This window comes from Lampetra fluviatilis, chromosome 1 (assembly GCF_964198595.1).
Source record: "Lampetra fluviatilis chromosome 1, kcLamFluv1.1, whole genome shotgun sequence".
Taxonomy (NCBI): domain Eukaryota; kingdom Metazoa; phylum Chordata; class Hyperoartia; order Petromyzontiformes; family Petromyzontidae; genus Lampetra; species Lampetra fluviatilis.
The window spans coordinates 10,169,607-10,193,171 of NC_136275.1; the positions used below are offsets into that span (position 1 = coordinate 10,169,607).

At 47.5% G+C, this 23,565-nt stretch overlaps 1 protein-coding gene across 1 annotated transcript; it reads left to right on the forward strand.

Moving 5' to 3' along the window:
* Window positions 1-1,861: 1,861 nt before the first annotated feature.
* On the forward strand, window positions 1,862-21,827 carry TMEM245 (transmembrane protein 245). The gene is made up of 16 exons (XM_078855913.1): window positions 1,862-2,437; window positions 3,440-3,557; window positions 4,037-4,135; window positions 4,851-4,949; window positions 5,051-5,356; window positions 5,699-5,868; window positions 8,046-8,233; window positions 10,045-10,138; window positions 11,199-11,297; window positions 12,686-12,823; window positions 14,064-14,186; window positions 14,799-14,944; window positions 15,292-15,392; window positions 16,779-16,953; window positions 18,532-18,726; window positions 19,427-21,827. Exons 1-16 carry the CDS (start codon window positions 1,904-1,906, stop codon window positions 19,455-19,457), a joined length of 2,616 nt encoding a protein of 871 aa, XP_078712039.1. The 5' UTR covers window positions 1,862-1,903; the 3' UTR covers window positions 19,458-21,827.
* The last annotated feature ends 1,738 nt before the right edge of the window (window positions 21,828-23,565 follow it).

The window sequence follows — 23,565 nt, forward strand, 5'->3', positions numbered from 1 at the left end:
GCCGTGCGGCAAAACTCCTGCCGTGAGACAGAACATTTAGTATCTACTAACTCGAAATAGCAGTATCTACCAACTTGATAGCAGTATTTACTATCACTACAGCAGTGCATACCAACTGTGGTGGTACCTGCTATGATTACAGCAGTACATACTGACTGTGGTGGTACCTGCTATCACTACAGCAGTGCATACTGACTATGGTGGTACCTGCTATCACTGCAGCAGTGCATACCGAAATTTGTGAATATGTGTGTCTGTTCGAAATGTTTAGCATACTTCCCGACATGCAACAAACTTGAAATTTGGCATGTGGGTAGCTTCCAGACTGTACACAATGCAAAAAGTATAAAATAGACTTTTGTATTTTGGGGGGGGGGGCGCAATAATTGATATATTTTGCACGGCAAGTGAGCGGTGACGTCACATCTGTGATGTCACCCGCATGCAGCAGCGTCACGCAGTGTGCATGGACGTCACGCCCCCCCTCACCCTACGTGTAGGCCGTGTATCCCGCACAAACGCGCGGCGAAGCTGTCTCGATGTTCTAAGTCAAGGCGACTATTTTCAGCTCGCTCTCAAATATAAAGCAGAAGATACATCTGTTTGTGTGAAGCAGCACAAACTCTCCAACGCTGAGCTCTGGCGTCATGAAATCTGCACAGCTGATGCTGTCTGGAAGTTCTAAGGGAACACCACTATTTTCAGCTCGCCACGTCATCCCCTTCCCGAATTGCCTGCTTAAGGTTCAATTTCCTTGAGTGAAAAACATCCGATTTAGTTCAATTGATTTGTTTCGGATGTTTTCTTTCTTGCAAGCATCAATTTTTTTCAGGGGTTTTCCACTGAAATATAAGGGAATGTTAAATTAGTCCAAGACTAGAATCCAAGTCCCGGGCGAAGCCGGGTAGCAAGGCTAGTTAGGTTATACTGGGAGGAACCTACTGGTTACACCAGCCCACAGGGAATTATTGTGTCCGTCGTGCAGGGAGGGGCTGGGTGGGGAGGGTAGGGCTTGGTGGGGAGGGTGGGGCTGGGTGGGGGGTGGGAGGGGTGGGGCTGGGTGGGGAGGGGCTGGGTGGGGAGGGGCTGGTCACCCCGTGGTGCCCTTATAAAACTCAACGTTTAACCTATCATATTTGCGGAATACACCACGCCGCCGTTGACCCTGGCCATTGACCGAGCAACCCAACGTTCCTACCAGCTCCCTCCGCAGGAATGTGTTACAACTGAAAAAAATAATGTATTCTGTAAAACTATTGACAGTGGCGTACTGGGCACAAATATTTAAAAAAAAATTCGTCAATAACACCGTGGTCTTAAAACTAAATTATCATAGGCGACGTTTCGGACAGTGGCCCTTCGTCACAGCACATACACGGAGAAGAGGCCACAGAGAGCGAGAGATGTTAGAGGCTTCAGTCCAACTCCACCGAGAAGCGGCAAGGTCCGCGCATCGTGCGAGGCGCGATTCCCCAACTCGCACGGCCGAGGATAGAGAATCGATCCGAGCCGGGACTTGTATCGTGCTCGGCAACGTCACCCCGAGTGACAACCACCCCACGCACCCCTCCCACCCCATCCCACCCCATCCACCCCACACACCCCACCCCTCCCACCCCATCCACCCACCCCACCCCTCCCACTCACCCACCCCACCCCTCCCACTCACCCACCCCTCCCACCCTCACATCCCTCACACTCCATCCACCCCACCCCTCACACCCCATCCACCCCTCACACCCCATCCACCCCACGCACCCCACCCCATCCCTCCCACCCCAAGCACCCCACGCCTCCCACCCCACAAACCCCACCCCTCCCACCCACCCACCCACCCCATCCACCCACCCCTCCCCTCCCACCCCTCCCACGTGCCCCACGAGAGCCGGTCGGGCCGTGCGCGATGGAGGATTCTCAGCCCTATCGCCGCGACCCACCGCCACCACCACCGGCGACGCCGTCGGCTCGCGTGGCTCGGCAGGCCGCCGTCTACAACACGGGCGCGCTGCTGCTCGCCGCGCTGTGGTGCGGCGCCGCGGTCTGGCTCTGCGTCCTGCTCGAGCAGTTCCTGCGGCCGCTGCTCTGGGCGACGCTCTGCGGCTCCTTCCTGCACCCGTGCAAGCGCGGACTGGCGGCGCGGAGCCGCGCGTGGCTCGCGGAGCTCCGCGAACGTCGCCGGCCCCTGGCGCTCGCAGCCCTCTTGGCGCTGCCCCTGGCGGTGTCCGCGCGCCTCTGGCCGCCGATGTTGACCCTCGGCTCTGGCCCGGCGTGGTGGTGGTGGCCGTGGCGGCGGTGGTGGCCCAAGCGGTGTGCCGGGCTCGTTGTGCTGCTGCTGGTGGTGGTCGTGGCGACGGTGGTGACGGTGGTGGTCGCGGAGGTGCTGGGCGGAGTGCGGGAGAAGTTGCACGGCGCTTTGGGGCTCTTCGACTCGACACGGGCGAGTTGAGCGGCGTGTGTTGGCGTTGAGCTTCTTTCGCACCGTACACATGGCCTATCGTGCTGTGTGTGCGTGCTCTGTGCTGTGTGTTTGGAGGAAGCTTTGGCAGGCTTGGACGTTCGTTGTCATTGGCAGCGCTGGCTTGAGTACTTACTGCGCTGTAATTATGGCGACGTGGCACGGTTGAGTCAGAAGAGTTGATCCTGAACGGATAAAAGAAAGGAAGGCGACCGTGGTGGTGATTTGTGTACGAGACATTTGACGAACACACACAATCTGACCGACGTGTTCCACGTGTCACGGCTGTACCGTTATTGGAAGGGTTTTAGAAATGTCCGGAGAGACTTTAAACATAATTTTGACGGTATTTTTGTTGTTGTTGAACTTCTAGTAATCACTGCTATTGATCCTAGGGTTGTTTCTCCCAAGCGCTCTATGAGAAGGGATGTAATGACGGAATGATTGTTAGAGATTCTGCCCGATGTCTCTGGTAGAGCGTATGGAAAAATGCATTGCCCCTTTCCTGACTGAGGGCGCTTGAAGGGATGGATCTCAGTAGTTTAGTGGTTTTTTAAAATAGGCAAATAACAATTTTAACATAACTGGGCATACAGCACTAAATGAAATCCACAACACAAAATCCGTACGTGTCAGCGTGTTGGACAACAGAGTAACAGCACTGCCAGCATCAATCATTTGCTGCCAGAATTTCAGATATTCGCCAAGCTAATCCTGAAGCCGTCCACTGGCTTCACACAAAATGCTCAAAATAAAAACGTCGCTGATTCATTCCCCACCATACAATATAATAATGCAAATCAGGGGACTCATTTCACAATCATTTCAAAATAAAGGACATTTTGTTCAAAGTTTTCAAACGCCTCGGGTAGTCGGCAAAAAATGCGAAATGCCGCGTTTGCTTGTTGTCTTCATACCTCTCCAATGCCCTTTGCTCACACTAACGATGTTGCCGTGTCGATGGTTCTGTTCTCACGTCCGTAGGTGTGGAGCTTCGTCTGCGCCTATCTGCTGGCGGTTCTGCTGTGTTGGAGCCCGCGCACACAGCCCGTACTCCGGGGCCTCGCCTGCCTGCCCTGGGCCGCCCTGCTGCTGCATCTCGGTGCGGAGATGTGATGCGACATTAACCACTGATGATGGATCGAGAACGGACCGAGACACATCCACGACACTGCTAACACGCACCGGGAGGCGTGACGCTGGCCCGTTGTGCCCCGTCCAGCGGCCCTGCCGGCGAAATCCGATCAAAGTTAACAAGTGATGTGTAAATGTTTACGGTATTATAGTTATTGCAACGTCATTTAACTATACATTTATAATTGTATATCTGGAATGCATTATATTGCATTGCTTTTTTTCTGTTGCTCTTCCAGTATGTTTATATGAATTCTTAGTTATTTCACTACAGTTAACTTGACAACAACATAAGCCTGCCATACGTTTTCTAATCGTTGCAGCTTTACAAGATATAACGCTTATTAGTCACATACCATGAAACGGCTTTGGTAACAGCGCCGAGCTTTAACGATCATCACGGGTGGCTTGCTGCCTGCCCCCCTCTCTCCGCTGGCTCGTTACCAGTGTCTCTGGCCGGGAGTTGGCGGATACCAGCCCTGCTACTCCTGCTCACCCTGCTGCTCATCGGCTGGCTCACAGAGAGTGGCAGAGATCGTAACAAAGGTGTGCGCACCCATTTCTTGATATCACACCGAGTCCCCCGGTTGCTCTGTAGGCGTTTTATTATGGACTTCACCAATCCCACTGTCCTAACATTTAGCACATTGGAGTCCTGGGATTAAATTTACAACTGGGTGACATCAGAATATATTTGCTTGAATAGCTGATTACGTAGGTTAATAAAAATTTAATCACGACGTTTCGGAGGCAACACAAGCTTCCGTCTTCAGGTGGAACCGTCACAGCAAAATTACTGTATCAAGTGAGCTGATTAACTTGTTTTGTTGTACAGAACATAGTTTCCGATTATACCTGGCTACATTCACAATGTTTTGTAATTGGTTTTCTGTGACGAGTCTTCGTGTTGGACCTTTATACACTTTGAGGTGTCTGCTACAAGGGTTGTATTTCTGAACAGAAAAATGCGTGGTCGTGCATTAAAAACAATTCCCGACATTGCCAAAACTATAACGTAAATCACTATCAACTCAGAAATGTTAATATGTTATTACATTTTTGTATGATTGCTAAATACGAGTTTATACAGACAGTTGTTTACCAATCTCATGTGTTAATTTTTTTCTGAAGTATTAAGTTTATTAAAGTTGTTGGTGATGGGCCTCGTCAAGAAGGCATGATAGAAATGAGCATTTCTGTGTTAGACTTGAGTCGTGAGAGATTCGGTTGCTGGAACAGCGCGTGGTTTTCCTGTGGCCAGGTGTGGGGTTTTCAGACCTTCTGGTTCAGATGGGTGCCATGGCCACCTCCATCACGGGGTTGGGAGGCTCGCTCAAGGAAGCCCAAGACTCTTCTGCAAGTAATATCCCTCTCTCCCCGTGCTTTCGCTCCTTGATATTCACACATCAGTTTCATTGTTCAGTTTATTAAGCTCTGTTTTTTTCCCTCTCACTTTTCCAGAGGCTCATTCAACAGAACACTCTGAGTTCACTTCAGCATCGTTGACAGAAGCAGAACAAACATCGACTTCGTCACCTCACAATTCGACACTCTCGGGTGAAACCTCTTTCTCAAACCGTGCAACACACACCCCAGCGCGACCTCCTCCTACCGGCTGGACCCAGGGACCTCACCGAGCGCTGTGGCTGAGGCACAGGCGGAAGTGTGTCAGTAACGTCTACTTCGTGGCGTTGCTCTGGGCGATCGTGGCCGTCCAGATTTGGCTCAACCTCTGGATGCTGCAACTCCTGCCTATTCCCATTTCCAGTGAGTGTGCACATGGGCCACGTGAGCTTTATCATCTACTATAATAACAATCATTTAAAAAACACTAATAATGTACTTGCATTTTAATAGGCGTTGTATTGCAAAAGAAGAAGAGCACACAACAACTTCAGGAATTAATTTACTTTTTATTTATTTTTGCGTTAACCTTGCATTGTAACTTTCACGTTACAATTTCCACAACAAAAAATGCTGCGACATGCTAACGGAAGCGATGGAAGAAAAAAAGCGGCGATATTAACAGCACGGAGATGCTGTCTGTCGATGGCTGTCCGGATTGTGTTGCTGTCTCGTCTCCGCTGATGCCGGCTGTCTCGGGCACAGTATGCCTGCTGATGAAGCTGCTGGAGGCGTTCCGGGTGCGGGAGTTTGTGGTGGCGTGCGCCGGGCGCTGGTTCTGCCGCCTGGAGAGCCACCTCGAGGAGCGGCGAGAGGTCCTGCTGCCCCGGCCGATCTACGGCCTTGGGCAGCTCCTCTTTAGTGCTGACCGGAAGGTGGGCCCCTTCATCACGACCGCCGCTCTCCTGCAGCTGGTCTCGATGTAACAGGGAACGGCTGTGCCCCGTGACGGGCCTCTGCTCATAGAGGGAGGGCGCACAGCCTTAGTTCTTGGCCATAAAATGTGAGGCGTTGTTCCTTCACCTCGAACATGCCGACCGTCTGTAAGAATGAAGATTTTGGATACACAGTCAAATTGATCGGACTCGTGTGACCTGGGTTTTGCATGGTGAAACTTTATTTTGACACAAGGTATTTCCGCACCTGAACGTTTTATTCTTCTAAGTCGAGTTTGTGACCAAGGGCTTATTATGTGAGCACCTGCATCACCTCCTGAATAGAACAGAGTGCACAAGGTGAAGTTGAAAACGTTAATACTGGTAGGAACCTCCTGGTTACACCAGCCCACAGGGGATTATTGTGTCCGTCCGTCGTGCATTCAAAAATGGGTGGGGCTGGGTGGGGAGGGAATGGTGGGGAGGGGCTGGGTGGGGAGGGTGGGGAGGGGCTGGGTGGGGAGTGGGAGGGGTGGGGCTGGGTGGGGAGGTGCTGGTCACCCCGTGGTGCCCTTATAACCTACTCACGCCGGCTTGTGCCCGCCCTCACATTCGGCCATATTTGCGGAATACACCACGCCGCCGTTGACCCTGGCCTTTGACCGAGCAACCCAACGTTCCTACCAGCTCCCTCCGCAGGAATGTGTTGACAACACCTTGTAATTTCTCCCGTGGTGGTTATTTTGGTCAATTTCACGTTCTTTTTTCTTACCTCTTTCACCACAGCTCCAGGGCCGTATTAATAATAACGGTTTAGAAAACAATAATCCGCCCGAGCCAACTCGGCGTTATTGCGCACACAGCCAACCTTTCGGAAAACAGGGAGTGTTAGAGCGTTGACCGTCCCAATTGGTGCCTTTGCCACCAGAGAGGATCCAGTGACTTCGCAAATAGAAGAAGATGCCAGGAGAATCAATTGTTGCAGATTGGCGCAGGCCGCTGGCTCAGGGAGCAGTCAGCGAGAACCCCGGGGGGTCGTTCCAGATCTTATTACACCATGCCTATCATATGTTGGCATTGCATGTGCTTAATCGGCAGAATTGCTGGAGCCTTTTGACATTATGCGATCACAGTGATGGGTCATATGATACTTGAGCTGTTTGGCACAGGCTACAAGTGAAAAACTCAAACGTTAACATAGTTAAGAATCTGTCATTTACCCAGGACTCGTATAAAAAGTGACTTGCTATATATTCGTGTCTTGAGCCATACACAAATTTTGTCACGAACATATCCCTGAAGCATTGTCTATTTTAATGTTATGGTGGCCTGTGCTTCAAGATCTCACGCAAACGAAAATGATCAGGGATGTGGTTTTGTGATTCTGCCATTGATTTGCAAACCAAGATAAGCCACATCTGTTGGATAACAATAAACTTTTATCCCATGACATTATTGACAAAAACTGGCCTTTGTGTGCCATAACATATTTTATTTGCGTTCATAATTAATATTCCGGAAATAACAAAAACTACACTTGCCTTGCAAACATGCTCCTAGACCTCGAATAGCCTTTCAATATTCACATTCTTGCAAACAAGTCGTGTTCACTCGAATAGAGTCACGTTGGGAAGGCCCTCGATCTCTGAACAATCATGCCACAGTAATCTGGGTTTTTTTTAAGTGATGGCAACTTTTCCTTGCTGTTCTCCCACGGGTTATTTTGAACGCTGCTGTTATGTGGTGCACACGGTGTGCGTGTGTGCGTGTGTGTGCGTGCGTGTGTGGCGTGCGTGTGTGTGCGTGCGTGTGCGTGCGTGCGTGTGCTCAGCTTCGGTGGTGTAGTGGGGAGCGGCAGTGCAATGGCTAACCCGCTTCCACTACGAACCCAGCGAACCGAGTTCGATTTCTGCTTACAGCCAACATCGGTGACGAATATCTGAACCGGTCCTGGGCCACCCCGAGGTCGACTGAGCCTCAAATTATACCTGGTGCGGTGTGTAAGCATCTGCACTGGGGAGCCAAAGGCGGTCGGGTGTGGTGCGGGCCACCCACCCCCTCATGTGTTTGCGAACAGCACTTGCTCCAACAGTCTGTTAAGGGGAAATCGATTTGCGTGGTTTGCTACGTACGGTGCGAAAGAAGTTCAAGGTACATATATCTTTGTCTTTGCTCAGCTGCTGGGTTGGCTGGAGTCGTCTCTGGACAAGCTGATCAGCGTGCTCATCATCCTGCTGCTACTGGTGGGCACGCTGCTGCTGGGACTCTTCCTCACCGCCAAGGTCCACCAGGAGAGCAAGCACGTCGTGGCCGTCACACGCAGCCTCATCAACGAGACGCTCGCCCAGAACCCCGAGTGGGCCAAGTGAGCTCGCCCCGTACCCCCCCCCCTCGCCGCCCCACCTCCCCCCCCACGCTCCGCACCGCTCACACACGGAGGCACAAATGTCAGAAATTCGACACGCTTGTCCATAACACTGCCTTAAAGCAGGACAATAATATAGGTGACATTTCAAGCAGTGACCTTTTTTTTGGAATAATTAAAAAAAAACGGCTGATGTATTCTCACTGGATCTCCCTGCTATAAAGAAAGGCATTTTCCGGAAATGTAACCTATCGTATGTTTTTTTCTCTTTAAGGCAGTGTTTATTGATGAGTCTTTTGAGTTTTTGTTGATGGTGTTTGTGCACCCCCTGCTAATGCAGCATCGCAAACAATCTTTTGTTTAATTTTGCGTATGCTATAATTATCTTCGCATTTATATGGTGCTTAACTGCCTTAGCGACTCAAAGCACCTTGCCTCAAATCTCATCTCAAACATTCTAAGGGGCCCGCAAGAGCAGCTGTTCTTGTGGTGGTGACTAGTGGGCATTAGTTTGCCAGGAGGGGGGTGATGATTGCAATGTGTAATCCCAATTGAATAAGTAGATGCAAGTTTACTTCCAGTGACGCTTTTTAAAAAATAAGTTAATACCTCGGTGAGCTTTGTCTGATAGAATGGGGATGGTTTAGTCTTATTTGTATGGTTTTTGGGTGATTTGTTTTACTTTTCTTGTACTTTTCACTCCTTTCGTGTTTTTGTGTTGCTTGTTGTTGTAACGTTCTAACCCACCCCTACTAGACATCTGTGAACAAGAGCTTTATAGCTAATTGGATCCTTCCAGTATAAATACATATTCAGATTTTGGCTCAAAGGTCACAGTGCTGAGCTGGCGCCACTGAGGCCTGGGTTCGAGTCCAGGCAGCCGCCCGCTGATGACACCAGATTCTCTGGTGTAGCAAGCTGATGGCTTCAGCTCAGTGACCAATCCCTGCACAATAAGACCCGTTATGTTACATTTGGTTTGGACTTTGGGTACAATTCCAGCTTTGTGAAGCGATGGTGATCTTTGCACAGTTCCTTAAGTTTTAACTCATTATTTTTGCGTGTAGTGAATACGTAAAATGGCATATTGATTTCCTCTGTGTAAGTAAATTTTGGCGGAATGCCAGACCAGAGGTCACTCTTAAAACTGCAGATACAGCAGTTGAGCTGCATTTAAATAAAGCTAAAACCACACCTTGTTATCACACCCTGACTATTTGATTATGCATATTTGGTTGCTTTACACTCACATTTTTTGCACTCGTATAATTTTTATATATGTGTTAAAAAGCACCTTATGCAAAAAAAATGCACATTTAGTATAATAACGTGTGTTTTACCTTAGCATTTTTGCACTTTTATTGCTTTTCATTTATGTGCTACAAGAACAGCTTTTGCAACAACATCAACAAATATCCAACATTTTGGATAACGTGTTTTATATGGGAATACAGTCAAACTTCATTTATCCAGGGTAAAATGGAGCTACGGGTTCCCCGGTTACAAATATCCGAATTCCCAACCTAAGATTCACTCATTTATCCGGGGAGGGGGGGCGGGTGTGACCACGGATTTCCCCAGATAATTGAAATAATTTTCCAAATAACTCCATTTATCCGTGGTCCCAACCTCGGATTTTTAAAAGTATTTGCCGAATAACTCAATTAAACAGTGGTCTGGACCCCGGATATTTGGACGGCCATGCCCCCCGTATAAACAAATTAACGGATAATCTGGTCAGTGATAAACGGAGTTTGACCTTAAACTGACACAGCATTAAACCACGATGTGAAACCACTGTTTTGTCACAGCTGGCTACCAGAGGCTGAGGCGGAAATGCAGAGAGCCCTGGACTCGGCGGCCAATAGTGTCTATCAGTACGGCCGGGAGTGGATAACAAGCAGGGTAACGCAAGCTGCTCTTGTCGGCACCGATGTGGTTGTTCCTTCTTAGGCGTCGGATCCTCCAGTTGTTTTAAGTTGTGCTATGAAGAAGGGGGCCATTGCTCGAAACGTTACCTATTTTTTTTTTTCTCTGCTATTGACGAATGCGTTGGAGTTTTTTTGTAGAATGTGCTCGTGCACAACTGTCGTCGCAATTTCACCAGACAATGTGGTGAGCAGCGCTGCAGTGATTCATAGCGGACACTTAGCGTTGTCGTCGCTGCTTGGGGTTAATGGGAACTAATGGTGGCGCTGTAATTGAGTGGCTCAAGACAGCTGCTTGGCAAATTAATGTTTCCACACCGGTTCGATGTGGATGCTTGGCACCAACGATTCTTTTGAGATTATTGCATGCTCCAATCACAAAATATGAGTTGTAATAAATGCTTTCTACCTTTGATATAAACTGTCTCCTCTGTTACAGATGACATGAACGTAAATTCATAGCACCTCAATATAACTTGGCAGCCCACTCTTTGTCATTGACCCAATTCGTACATTTCAGCAATCTGCTAATTGCCACGGGTGCGTGTGTGTGGCATGTGTGTGTTGCGTGGGTCACGTGGTGGTGGTGTATGGATCGTGTATTTGCTTGGGTCGCATGTGCGGTGCATGGGTCGTGTGTTGCATGGGTCGTGTGTGGACTGGATTGTGTGTGCGGTCTGGGTCGTGTGTACGATGTGGGGGTCGCGTGTGCGGTGCATGGGTCGTGTGTTGCATGGGTCATGTGTTGCATGGGTCATGTGTGGACTGGATTGTGTGTGCGGTCTGGGTCGTGTGTACGATGTGGGGGTCGCGTGTGCGGTGCATGGGTTGTGTGTTGCATGGGTCATGTGTGGACTGGATTGTGTGTGCGGTCTGGGTCGTGTGTACGATGTGTGGGTCGCGTGTGCGGTGCATGGGTCATGTGTTGCATGGGTCATGTGTGGATTGGATTGTGTGTGCGGTCTGGGTCGTGTGTATGATGTGTGGGTCGCGTGTGCGGTGCGTGCGGTGTGCTGGTGCGTCGGTGTGGTCTGCAGCTGCGGAAGATGCTGGGCGAGAAGGTGCACAACACGACACGCGTGGAGAAGCATGTCCTGGAGCTTTGGGACCGCCTCTACCAGTCTTGGTTCATGCATGTGTGTTTGTGTGCACCAGTGTTGCCGAGATGCATGCTTGTGCGCCCTGTGGCCTGTGGCTGCTGGCATGTTTTATTCACAATTGCATTCCAGATGTACATCTTGCACTGTGTGCCTACCAATTTAGCCCCCGTTATACACGAGAATTATCATGTAGTGCCTGTGCATTAAATTACTCTGTGTTGCTTATTGTTAATCATAGTCTGTTGCAGCCTTCCTTGCCCTTCAAAGTTGTGTTAAACTGAATGACCCCCTCTTTTAATAAGTAAAGTCGTTGTGAAATTGTCATTAAATATTAATTGTACAACTTCATAATGTATCATCCGTTACAACTTTTGAGAGTTATTGTGCCAACGGGCGACTCTGAATCCTTTAAACTGACACATTTTGTGTTAAACTCATCTTCGTTAAGATCGCATTGGACCTTTTATCATCACCATCCATGGGCAGATAGCCCGTCGGTGTCCACTGCACATTCGTAATTTGTGGACCCTTCATCAGAGGACTTGAAAAGGTGGCCTGCGGGACCATACTCAAGCTACACTCCTCCATACTGCACAAGCTGCTGTTGAGCTCAAATAGCAGCAGAAGGTCTCACACACAAAGCCTGTGTGGTGAGGCCTTCTGCCAAGCGGCCAGCAACAGACTGCACTCTTGAAGGTGTAGAAGATAAGAATTGACACATTTCTGAAATTCAACAAGGTTATAACAACTTGGGGGAAAGGTGACGTTGGGACGGAATTCCAGAGTGGAGATTGTGTGGCTCTCGTGTGGTCAAATCCATATTTGGCGGGGGAAATTCGTGACAGAAAAATTGTGCGGGCTGGAATATCATAAGTCTCGAACAATACACAAACGTTTGTATAAAAGCACTCGCCCTTTGTGTATTATGCAAAAACCATCGGCAGTTCCTGAAGAACTGGATTGTGCTTCTCTTGTTTCAAGTCACCATGAAAATAACAAAAAAAATATATATACATTTTGATGGTGGACTTGCACTGCTGCCTGTCAGTTGGTCACATTCACACACATACTACAGTAAAACCTTGGATTGCGAGTAACTTGGTCTGCGAGTGTTTTGCAAGACGAGCAATTTTTTTAAATAAATATCACTTTGATAAACGAGCGAGGTCTTGCAATACGAGTCTTACGTGTATACACTTTGTCTACCGAGCGTCACGTGATCACAACTAACATACAAATGATTTGATATATGAGTGCTTTGGATTACAAACACGTTTCCGGAACGAATTATGCTCGCAATCCAAGGTTTTACTGTCGTTTGCATTTGACTAGAGACAAGAGGACCAGAATACAGTTTGTCAGGAACAGCCAGTGGCTTGTTTTTTGCATTACACACAAATGCTACGTTCTCTCGTGTGCCGCAGAACGGGACGGCGCTGGGCCGGAGTGGGAGCCGTGCGGAGAGGGGTCCCCTGGGGCGACAAACCTCGTGGATAATGGACGTGCTCGACTGGCAGGACGTGGCCTCCTTTGTGCAGGAGAACATCTCCGTCTTCCTCTCGGTGAACCTCACAATGAGTCTTCTTTATTAAATTGGCACACTTTCTTCGCAAACTCTGTCATATAAAAAACGATGTCAATTGCAAATTCCCTTCCTCGTAGCATGTTAAAGTGTTCACAGGATTATTGTGAAGGGCCATTGGACAAAACGTCGCCTGTTATATATATTTTTCCCTTTTAAGGCCACAGTGCTATTGATCGATGTGTTTTTTGTCACAAGTGCTTATCACTGTCATGGAAATACATTGGCATTGTGTGCCTCGAAGGCAGGATTATTTTCGTTACGTGAATGTTACACGATGTACAGTGAGGGTTATGACCCCTATCATCAGTGTTTGCTTCTTTTAAATCTGATTTTGTTTTCTTCAAAAAAAAATCATGAAGAGGTGAAAGGCACACGGTGTTACATTTTTCAAGGTTGACGAAATAATGTGGCCACAATGTTTTGTATTTGACCACCAGACACTGCGTCGGAGAGATTCACACGCGGGTTTTTAATAAAACAGTTGCTCTGCATGGTGGCCTGCTTGAGCTGCAGCATCGTATCGAATCTAGCTGCAGTACAAGTACGTCAATTCCTCGTTTAATGTGATAGATGCGTTCCTGAAAAGTGCGAGGAATTTCTATATACACTACAGGGCATAAATAGATGAAAACAATACAATCACATTTGCTCAACAGATCAGCTTGCAGTCATCGCATGGCGGGACAAAGAACTGCGATGAGAGTACACCGCCGCGTACTGTACTATTCCACGCGTGTACCCAGAATTCCCATACCGCTCGGTCGCTCACAAACCGCGTTATAATGGGCGCCCAAATAGAAGAACTGCGTCATAGCAAAAACGTGTTGTGTGAACACGCGTTAAGAGAGGACCTGCTGTATATCGTCGGATGCCAGGAAGAATCTTGATTTGAAGCTTTCGTGACTGCAGGAATCCATACCCTTTGGTTCTTTCGGTAAAGTCACGTAGGTAGAAAATTCATAGATCACGACGTTTCGATCGCAACACAAGCAACCGTCATCAGGTGAGACAAACACAGCAGGAAAACTTTTGACGCAGCAGGAGAACTGCTGCGTTTTTCTCACCTGATCACGGTTGCTTGTGTTGCGATCGAAACGTCGTGATCTATGAATTTTTACCTACGTGACGTTACCGAAAGGACCAAAGAGTATGGATGCCAGGAAGAATTGACATGACCTGCCGCCAAAGGTTCAGTTCGATTCTGTGGCTGCTCTTAGATCCTGGAGTCGCTGTGGGTGGTGATGATCCACAACGTGACTCTGCTGGTCTCCATGGCCACCACGCTCCTCACGCTGCTGTTCTATGGGGGCACGGCCATTCTCAACTTTGTCCTGTCCACGGTAGGAGAGAGCACGACAAGATAATACGTCCGTTTCATTCCAGACGTTGCACCCATAAGGAAGACTGTCTCTTTTGTTTAAATGCCTTCAAATGCGCTCATTCACTTTTCCTTTCATGTAATGAAACATTTCATCGAACGCTAAAGTCGGACAAGAGTCATATGGCGATACGGTGAATTGTCCCAAGTTGGTATTCCGTTAACAATGTGAGAACACGCAAAAGGGCCGAGCACATGACTTTAAAATAGCAATAAGCTTAAGCCATTGTAACCATCTTCTTGGTTCTTTTGGTAAAGTCACGTAGAAGGGAAATAAAAAAATAAAACATAATAAAACATAATAAAATAATTCTCACGACATTTCGGCCACTTCTCAGGTCTGTCGGGAAGACAGCGTCTGTCTTCCCGACAGACCTGAGAATTATTTTATTATGTTTTATTTGTATTATTTTATTATTTCCCTTCTACGTGACTTTACCGAAAAAACCAAGAAGATGAATCCCTGCAGTCACGAAAGCTTTAAGCCATTGTAACCCTATGCACTGTTTATTTGGTAACAGAAACGCGACCCACCAGAAAATCCCCTGCACTTAATGGTCGTCTTGCCCGACAGGTAATCTTCCTGACGACACTCTTCTACCTGCTGAGCTCCAGCAACGAGTACTACAAGCCTGTCAAGTGGCTCATCAGCCTGGCCCCTCTCTCGCAGAGTGGTCTGTCAAGCCACCTCATTGGGCGTACCGTGGAAGACTCCATCAGGTGACCCGGGGCACGATTTAGCTTTTCAGTTTTGTTTACTGTCATTATAGCATGTATATTGTCTGCACTGCATTGTTGTTCCACGCTTTATATGTGGTCTGCAATCGCATCCTTACTCGTGTTAATATCTCAAAAGGCCCCTTAATTCTTTAATCTAATGATGCACTGCAGCGGAGGCACAGTGTAAATAATAATATATGGTGAACAGGAAAACAGTGCCATCTCATTACTGTGCGATTATAACGGTTTAGGAAAAATCCTCAGGCTTAAAGCTGTTCCTCTGACCAAACTCCTGATTTAGCTGCAGAACGAAGAAATGCATTCTAAACGGTGTCGTCTTTTCACAGGGGTGTGTTTGATGCCTCTTTAAAAATGGCATCCTTTTACGGGCTCTACACCTGGCTGACGCACACCATCTTCAGCATCAATGTGGTCTACATCCCTGCAGGTGACTTCCCCTCATGCCCTTACGTCGGCGGTAAATGGGTTTCTGGCTTGGAAAATCGTCAAGACGTGCGGTCGCAGCTGTGCACATGTTGACAGGCTGATGGAATGACCAGCTGCCAGGCATTCACTTCAACTTGGCCAAATCTTTCTTGGCCTGACATTTCTTCCAACTCTCCGCATCGGCTGCACTTGCTGTATTGTTTCGTTGTTGGCCGCTTGTGTATTTCGTGAGCCACATTTCCTATACGTTGCCTGTTCTCTCATCCATTTTAACCTCCTAGAAAACAAATACATGATATTATCATTAACACAACTTGCATACATTATTAATGTTTGAATGTTACTTCGTGATATAAAATGTGCTCGGTGCGTGTGTACGTAGATTTAGTTTATTCTTCTTTTGCAAGCAGGATCGTTTTTGCAGGTGCCTTCGATCCTTTCCTCTCATTTAATATATTTCTTTATTTCAATACATATTGGCATCATAGGGGGAGAGTAAAGGCAGTCATAATTTAATTGTAGATTACATTATAAATTGTCTTATAAGTAAAGTAGTTATTTAAGATACACCGCGTGTGGCATATTATTTGACCACACCGTTGCCTTGCGGTGATAATCCCCAGAACGGTCCGGAGTGGTTCAGCACAGACATTTCTGACTTTGGCGAATGTGTTTTGCCAGGCGTCAAACCTTTTTTCTGAGAAGGTAGCGAGCCGTCCTCCGTGCTACGAAACAAAACACGTTGTTGACGCTCAACCCAGGCATCGTATCCAAAGTTAATGCCAATCCCTGTGACCTTTTTTTCGTTACCCCCACCTTTCCCAGAATAGCTCCTCGGCAGTTGTAACATAACAGTTACGATCATGCCACCTACTTGGGGCTGCGTCTGTTTGCTTTTGCTCAGGGGTAGCTTTAAGCCTAAAAATGCCAATAACCAAATACTGTAATGCTCGTTAGAGGTCGAGTGCGTTTACATAATAGGCACTTGATGCACTGATTAAATTATGACCGGAGGATGCCTCTGTGATGGCTGATCAACTAATGGAGTTGCACAGGAAGGGCCGCTTATTAATCTGAGGAATTGACCTTATAAGAGGGATTGTAAAGAGTACATTTTTTCCTGCTGATTTTGCTTCAGTTCTCATACATTTTTGATAAAGGCCTAATAAAGAGAAAGTAATATTGTTCCATATAGGTGGTAGCTATGTGTGTGCTCGCATGCTGATGTGTGAGCTTAGGTTTCTGTTTTTAGACATACACTGGGCATGTGAACGCATCCTAATAGTGTATGCGCACAGTACCGTTACGTACGTGCTGTGTCGCATGTGCCAGCGTACGTGCGCCCTAATGTGTGTGCCACCCCCCCCTCACTACTGTATTGCTGTAGCGATAGCGGCGTGCCTGGGTGCGGTGCCGTTCCTGGGAACGTACTGGGCGGCTCTGCCGGGTGTGCTGGAGCTGTGGCTGGCGCAGGGCGCCCACGGACAGGCGCTGCTGCTGCTCACTTGCCACATCCTGCCCACGTACTTCGTCGACACGGCCATCTACTCCGACATCTCAGGGTGGGCTGCCGTACTGCGACGCTCCCAGCCAAAGAACCCACATCTCGTGCACATCTCTGCATTGCGAATGAGATCAGGTCATCAAGGAGCTAGAGACGTTTTATAATTTGTTCGTCGAGTATAGTGTCAGAGGGCGGTGGTGGTGCAATGCTTAGCGCATCGCACTATGAACCTGCTGATCTAATTTCAACTTCAGGGCACGGCTAACATTGGAAAGTAATATGAGCTCGTACTGGGTCTGTTCTCCACCAGCCTGCACCGACTAATGTGGTGAAGCGTTGTCGAACAACTCCTGTGACCAGCATGGCGTAGGGAGGCCTTCATCCAGTCGTGCATTCATATCGGGCTGCAAACTATTGTTATTATTGAGTATTTTGTTCTAATATCAATGTCAATTATTAATTGGGTTTACCCTTCTCCATGTATAGATTGCACAGCAATTAGAATTGTACAGCAATAAACATATTGTAATGTACGTGTTTGACATTTTTAAATGATGGCCTACCATTTGGAAACCACCAGAAGGCTGTCTTGGAATATTCTTTATAGCCCCCTCGGTTGTGGTTTGAACCTGATAGCCAATGCATTGTGGGAATTAACCTCTATGTTCTTTGAATTCTAAAGCAAAAATCAAATCCCACACTTGAAAGCAAATATGTTTTGCGGGAGCCCATTATTCTTAGAGTGCACATTGAATTATACGAGAGTTCTGCTATAAAACCCTTGACTATTTATTAGCAAAACTCAAAATGGGAAGCATTCAACAGCTCTTCATCTCTTTCGCAATTCAATTTCCGCATCTCTGATTATCGCGGTTGGCTACGTACGGTTCAAAATAAGTTCAACATACTTACATATGATTCTCAATACAAACCGTGTATCTTTTGATAAGACACAAGGGATCTATTTAGTATTTTGCTGGCCTTAACTCTTTCCCGTTCAGAGACATCTGCAAGTTGCAGGGTGGGTCTCGTTCACCTCTGAAACTCGGAATGCGCAAGCGGCCCTGTTAATTTGATTTGGAGAGGGGTAGCGCCGTTGTTTTTAAAGACATTTTACTCACCGTAGCGACACGACCGCGCACTATGATAGCTGGCGCCAAACTGTGCCACATGCCCTTCCGCATAACCTTGATACTGTTCAAGTTGAATTTAGATTTAAAGCTTTCGTGACTGCAGGGATTCATATTCTTGGTTATTTTGGTAAAGTCACGTAGAAGGGAAATAATAAAATAATAAAAATATTAAACAATAAAATTATCACGACGTTTCGACTGCAACACAAGCAATCATCATCAGGTGTGAAATCCACAGCAAGAAAATTTGATTGCTTATTTTTATGGATTTCACACCTGATGATGATTGTTTGTGTTGCAGTCGAAACGTCGTGAGAATTGAATTTTTTTATATTTTTATTATTTTATTATTTCCCTTCTACATGACTTTACCGAAAGAACCAAGAATATACTGTTAAAGTTACTTTATTTTTCTTCTGATTTAGGAACGGAATTGGAAGAAAAACTGATGACGTGCACGTACGTCATCGGAAAGGGTTAATCGTGCGTTTGCGGTGGTGCAGAGGTGGTCACCCGTACCTGACGGGGCTGGCGGTGGCTGGCGGCGTCTACTACCTGGGCCTGGAGGGCGCTATCGTGGGCCCCATCTTGCTGTGCACCCTCGTCGTAGCCGTCAACATCTACAGCGCCATGCTGGCGAGCCCCAGCACGCCGCTCTACACGCCAACGGGCTCCTCGCACATGCACTTCTTCAGACGGTGGGCACCGGCACCGCTGTGCGTCGGCCGTGCTGTCTCGCTCGCGCAACTATGCGCTCGCTTGGGCAAAACCGTGGCGACGGTGTGGTTATGGGAGAGCTTTGGACCCTCTCTTTACTGGCTATGAAGAAGGGCCGTTTCTGGAAACGTCACCTATTTTTTTTTTTTCATTTAAGGCCAGTGTTATTGCAGGATGTGTTGGTGCTTTTTTCTATTTTTGCTTGTACACCACTGCCGACGCAGAATCGCAACGTTATTTGTTTAGGTTTTCAATAGGGATGTTGAGGGGCATAATATGCTGTAGGGGGCATCGCATCCCATGTTGGTGCGGACGATTAAGTTGGGTTGCCACTGTTTTACAGGGTGAGGGTATGCATGATGACATTTTTTTGCCACCTATTCAAGTTTTTTTTTTGCCATGTTTATCGATGATTGCTTATTTTCATAGATTTCCATTTCTAACGCTACAGCCATCAATTTTATAGAATGTGATGAGTCTTAATTAGCAATTGGCGCAAGGTTGTATGTGCCTAGTAATGTTTAAAAGTTTAATAAACAAATATAGAAACTGAAATATTAGTTGAGCGTAAAATGTGTTGCATACTAATTTAAATAATTAGCGAACCCATTTCTATGCATACTGCATAATTAGTTTTTTAAGTGTCTTGACATATCTGTTTTATCTGATTCAATTTTCCAGGTACATGTCTGAATGCCTGGACCAGGACTGAGTGAGTCATCTCGCTGCTGCTACTGGTTTTGCAAACTCTTTTTCGTCAAGGCCGAGGATGATGCACACGCTGTTTTTTTTTTAAACGAGAGCACTGGTGGATGCCAACTCACTGCCGCTCCCATCAGCAAACTCCCGGTATTTGGACGCTATTGCTGCTGCTGCCACCTGCAGTCGGCGCTGGGTAAAGGTCAGAGTCTTTTTCTCACGAGGGGGAGCGCGACTCTTCTTCCAAGACGGCGAGAGGAGGACTACCCCTGAGCTCGGCATCACGCGGCACGCAGGCACCCCCACCGTGAATTGGCACGTGACTGATCGTGACGATTTCTGCGTGAACTTTACAAGCGGCTGTTGCCGAGCTGCTGTGTTGTTCGTTGCACTTCTTGAGTTTGTGAACACGTTCAGTTGCGTGAGAGGGTGACGGCTGTGGCCGGGAACGCCGTTGAGCCGGGATGTTTGTAAAGCACTTATTAGGGACACTAGGGATGCACACCACTGGACTTTACAAGGGAATGCATGAATACATACACACACCGCCTGCTTGGAGCCAAAATCGCTCGTCTCCTTGCCTTTCGTTCGCTTTGTGAGCGCAATGGAAATTTGTAGGTTAGTGTCCTGCAATTTAGGCTTGTGGTGAGCAGCACAACTTTGGTACAACCCCGTAATTTTGGGGCATTTGATATACAGTAATTATATTTTTCTGACTGGGCCGAGACAATCACTTTACCCTCACAATGAAGACTGGATGAAGACGAGACCACCTGGCGTCAGATCCCAGTAACTCTGAGGTTTCGCATCGGTGTCCAGGAACACTGGTATTGCGTGTATGGTTCCAAGGCCACTTGCAATGCTGTTTCGTGTGGATGCACTTTTATGTTTTAGATCACTTTTATAATTTATAATTATTTAAAACTGCATTGAAGTGAAAGTTTCAGGAAGAAATTGTGTGCAATTGAAATAGCTTCAACGTTTCCATGGTACTTCATATAAATAGTCCTGCAATATTTTAATAAATAAAATCTGCTTGCAATCTTTGCATTTAAATCATCTCAATTGCTTTGTTTCTTTATGCCAATGTTTTCGGTGTTGTTGCTGTGTAGTGCTCATGGCAAGTACTTTTTTGCACGATGAGTTATGGTAACCCTTTTCATCGTGGAGCTCATGTAACGACTCTGCAGGTTTGGTTTCATTGCCCATGACGACCACGTCTGAAATGTACACGGGTGCAGGGGTCTTTTCGCGTGTTTTCCCGACATGTAGGCCCATCCAGAATTAAATTGACAATTTTTACTGCCGAGTCTTCCAGACTTTTACGTCCTAAATCCAGAAGCTTAAGCGAGGCACGTTTCGATCAAATAAAAAAAAATGTTGCATCAAAGTTTACTCCCTGAAAACAAGTTGTTAAAAAAATGACGTGTGTGTGTGCATATATTCATTTTGTCACGTGATAAATGTGGTTTTCCATTCCCCATTGATCACCTTCACACGGCACGTTGGTTCACTTAAGGTTGCCGTGTTTGAACAAGCACCCTGGGAAGGTGGCTGGCTGTGTGTGTACATGCACACTCGTTGAACTGGGTATTTTTGTAAACCAGCGTGTGTGTATTTCCTGATGGTGTGTGGTAAGCCGTTGTGAAACGACCCTTTTGCGAGTTCATCCAGCAGATAGCGATATGTTTGTGCTATCGGCGTGTCGCGTCTCTTTCCCCCCCCCCAGCACAATGTTCCGTGCGGCTTAGTAAATGTTTGCTTCTGGTTAAACATAGATGAAACCGCGTTGGCGTGTTTGTACCGACAGTCCGCTCTATTCAGTTCCTGTTGCTCGCCCCGCACACCCGCATGAGTGTACATGCTGCAGCCAGTAACTCACTAACAAGCATCACTCCACTGCACAGCAACATTAAAAACACTACTACTGCCAAAATCGTGCATTTTACGTAAAACAAATGTCCTCCCTGGGCTGCTGGTCTCCTGTAATGAAGGAACTGCTTGTGTACTGCTGCTGCTGCATCACAACAGCGTTGGTGGTCGATGAATGCTCGGTTTTGTTGTTGCATGATTATCATGGTGTTGCCAGACTGAAGTGAGACGTAACGAACGGCAAAAGGCTGGTGAAATTATCTATATGGGCACGTGTACTGTATGCTTCTGTAAACTTTATCTTGGGCGTGTATGCGTGTTGTGTGTGTGCATATAATGTACACACTGGTGGCAGTTTACTGCTATTAGTGTTCCCTGAATATTAACGGATTTTGGTGGCCTGTGTGCGATGCTTTTGTGGGGCTTTGTCGCGTCCGTTAGACGTTCCGCCAAAAAACGGGGTTTTTTTTAAAAGATGAAGTAGTGATGAATAAAGCAGTTGTAAGTGAAAACAAAAACCGGTTTCCCTGGATGTTTACAAAACAGCAGGCAAGGAAAGCGTGCTGTTATCTGTGCAGGGTGACGCCGATGGAGCGGATCTTCAACAAGTGTTCTCGTGCCCGCAAATTCCACGACGCCGTTTCGTACCTGCGCGCTTGTGAATAACTCTTCCGCCCCCCCCCCCCCAAAAAAAAACCAGGTCGCGTGTTTGGCGAGTGAGAGGAGGGCGGAGTGTGTGCAGGTCGAGCCTTGTTTACGAGCGAGCGGCACCAAGATCGAGCGAGTGCGAGACGTCCCTGCAGGGGATGCATCTTACGACCCCCACCTTCGGATCGCACCTCAGACCGCTGGTGGCCGCAGGGGTCACGGCACCGAGCCGTGGCACCGCTCGTAATGGAGCTGGGTTCAAATCCCGGTAGCCACCCGTAAATAAATGATATATAAGCCAATTCATTGAGCTATTGTCACCTGTGGCCAGGTCGCTTCTTAAAAATTAGCTCGGTGGGCTTTACCCGGTAAAATTAAATATAGTTTAGTTTTCTTTGTATTTTTGTCGTGATTTGCTTGGCTTTCTTATACTCTGCACGCCTATCGCGTTTTTCCTTTGTTTGTTTGTTTAACGTTCTGACCCGCCCTGACTGGACATCTGTGAAAACGGACATTAAAGCTAATCGGATCCCTCCAGTATACATACAAATTCTGATTAAACCGGGCTCTCGAGTGTAGCAAGGACGCCACCGAGGGCACATTAATCATCACGATTAAGTTTGCACTTGGAATAAATACCGTGGCTTTGTCTAACATTAGTTTGACTGCCGTCTGAGGAAGATTGCTCTGGCAGGGGCATGCAAGGAAATGTGCCCCCGAATGCGGATCGCAGTCGTTTGAAGGGGATTTCAGAGGCGTTTCTGTGATGTCTCCTTCCGTGGGCCGTTCTATACATCCACGGTTGCACCGCTCTGCCATATTTCCGGATGGACACTTTGTCACTTGACATGACGCCGACAGCATGGTTTGCATAAAGTTAGGGAAATGCGAAAGAATGCTCCTGTTACTCTCGCTGTCGCCTTGCTTGAGTCACCCCACTTTGCATCGCAGTCCGTATACTGAAGCCCTGCCATAATGCGTGGGTGTGTAGTTAGTCTTGCGTCGTTGGATGTGCCATCAGTTGCCTTTGCTGATGGGATTTTTAGCCCCGAGCTCGTGACGAACAGGCTGTGCATAAAGTGTCGAGTTGTTTTTGGTGGTCGGATGATGTCACCGCTTTTCATGAAATGTGTCGGCGTGTTATAAAGTGGACAGTGCATTAGGCCCATCAGTCAATCAGCTGAATCTTCACAAGCAGGTGAAAACCCAGCGGTGTGTATTGTTTCTTCAGGAACCTAATGCATGCGATTCATTATTCAAGGGATATCCCCCCCCCTTTCGCCATGGAAAATGCTGCAGTGGCTTGCGTCAAACTTTACGGCCAAACGATAAACCCAACTACTGGTAGTCGGACGGGCGATAGCTTTTGCCCTGTGGTGCTCGTTGTTGTGAAAAAATAAATAGCTTCGGTTTATAAACACTTCTCAAAAGACCTTTAATCCTGTTTTGCGGCTTGATGAGTGGTTGCTCTCTGGCGTTCCCTGGGGAGAGGAGGGCGCAGTGGTGGCTGGAGTGGGGTCAGCGGCTGGCTTGCGCTGGTGCCAGATTCTTATCTCGCGTGTGCGTGCGTGCAAGCACCAACCCCTCCCCCCCCGTACATT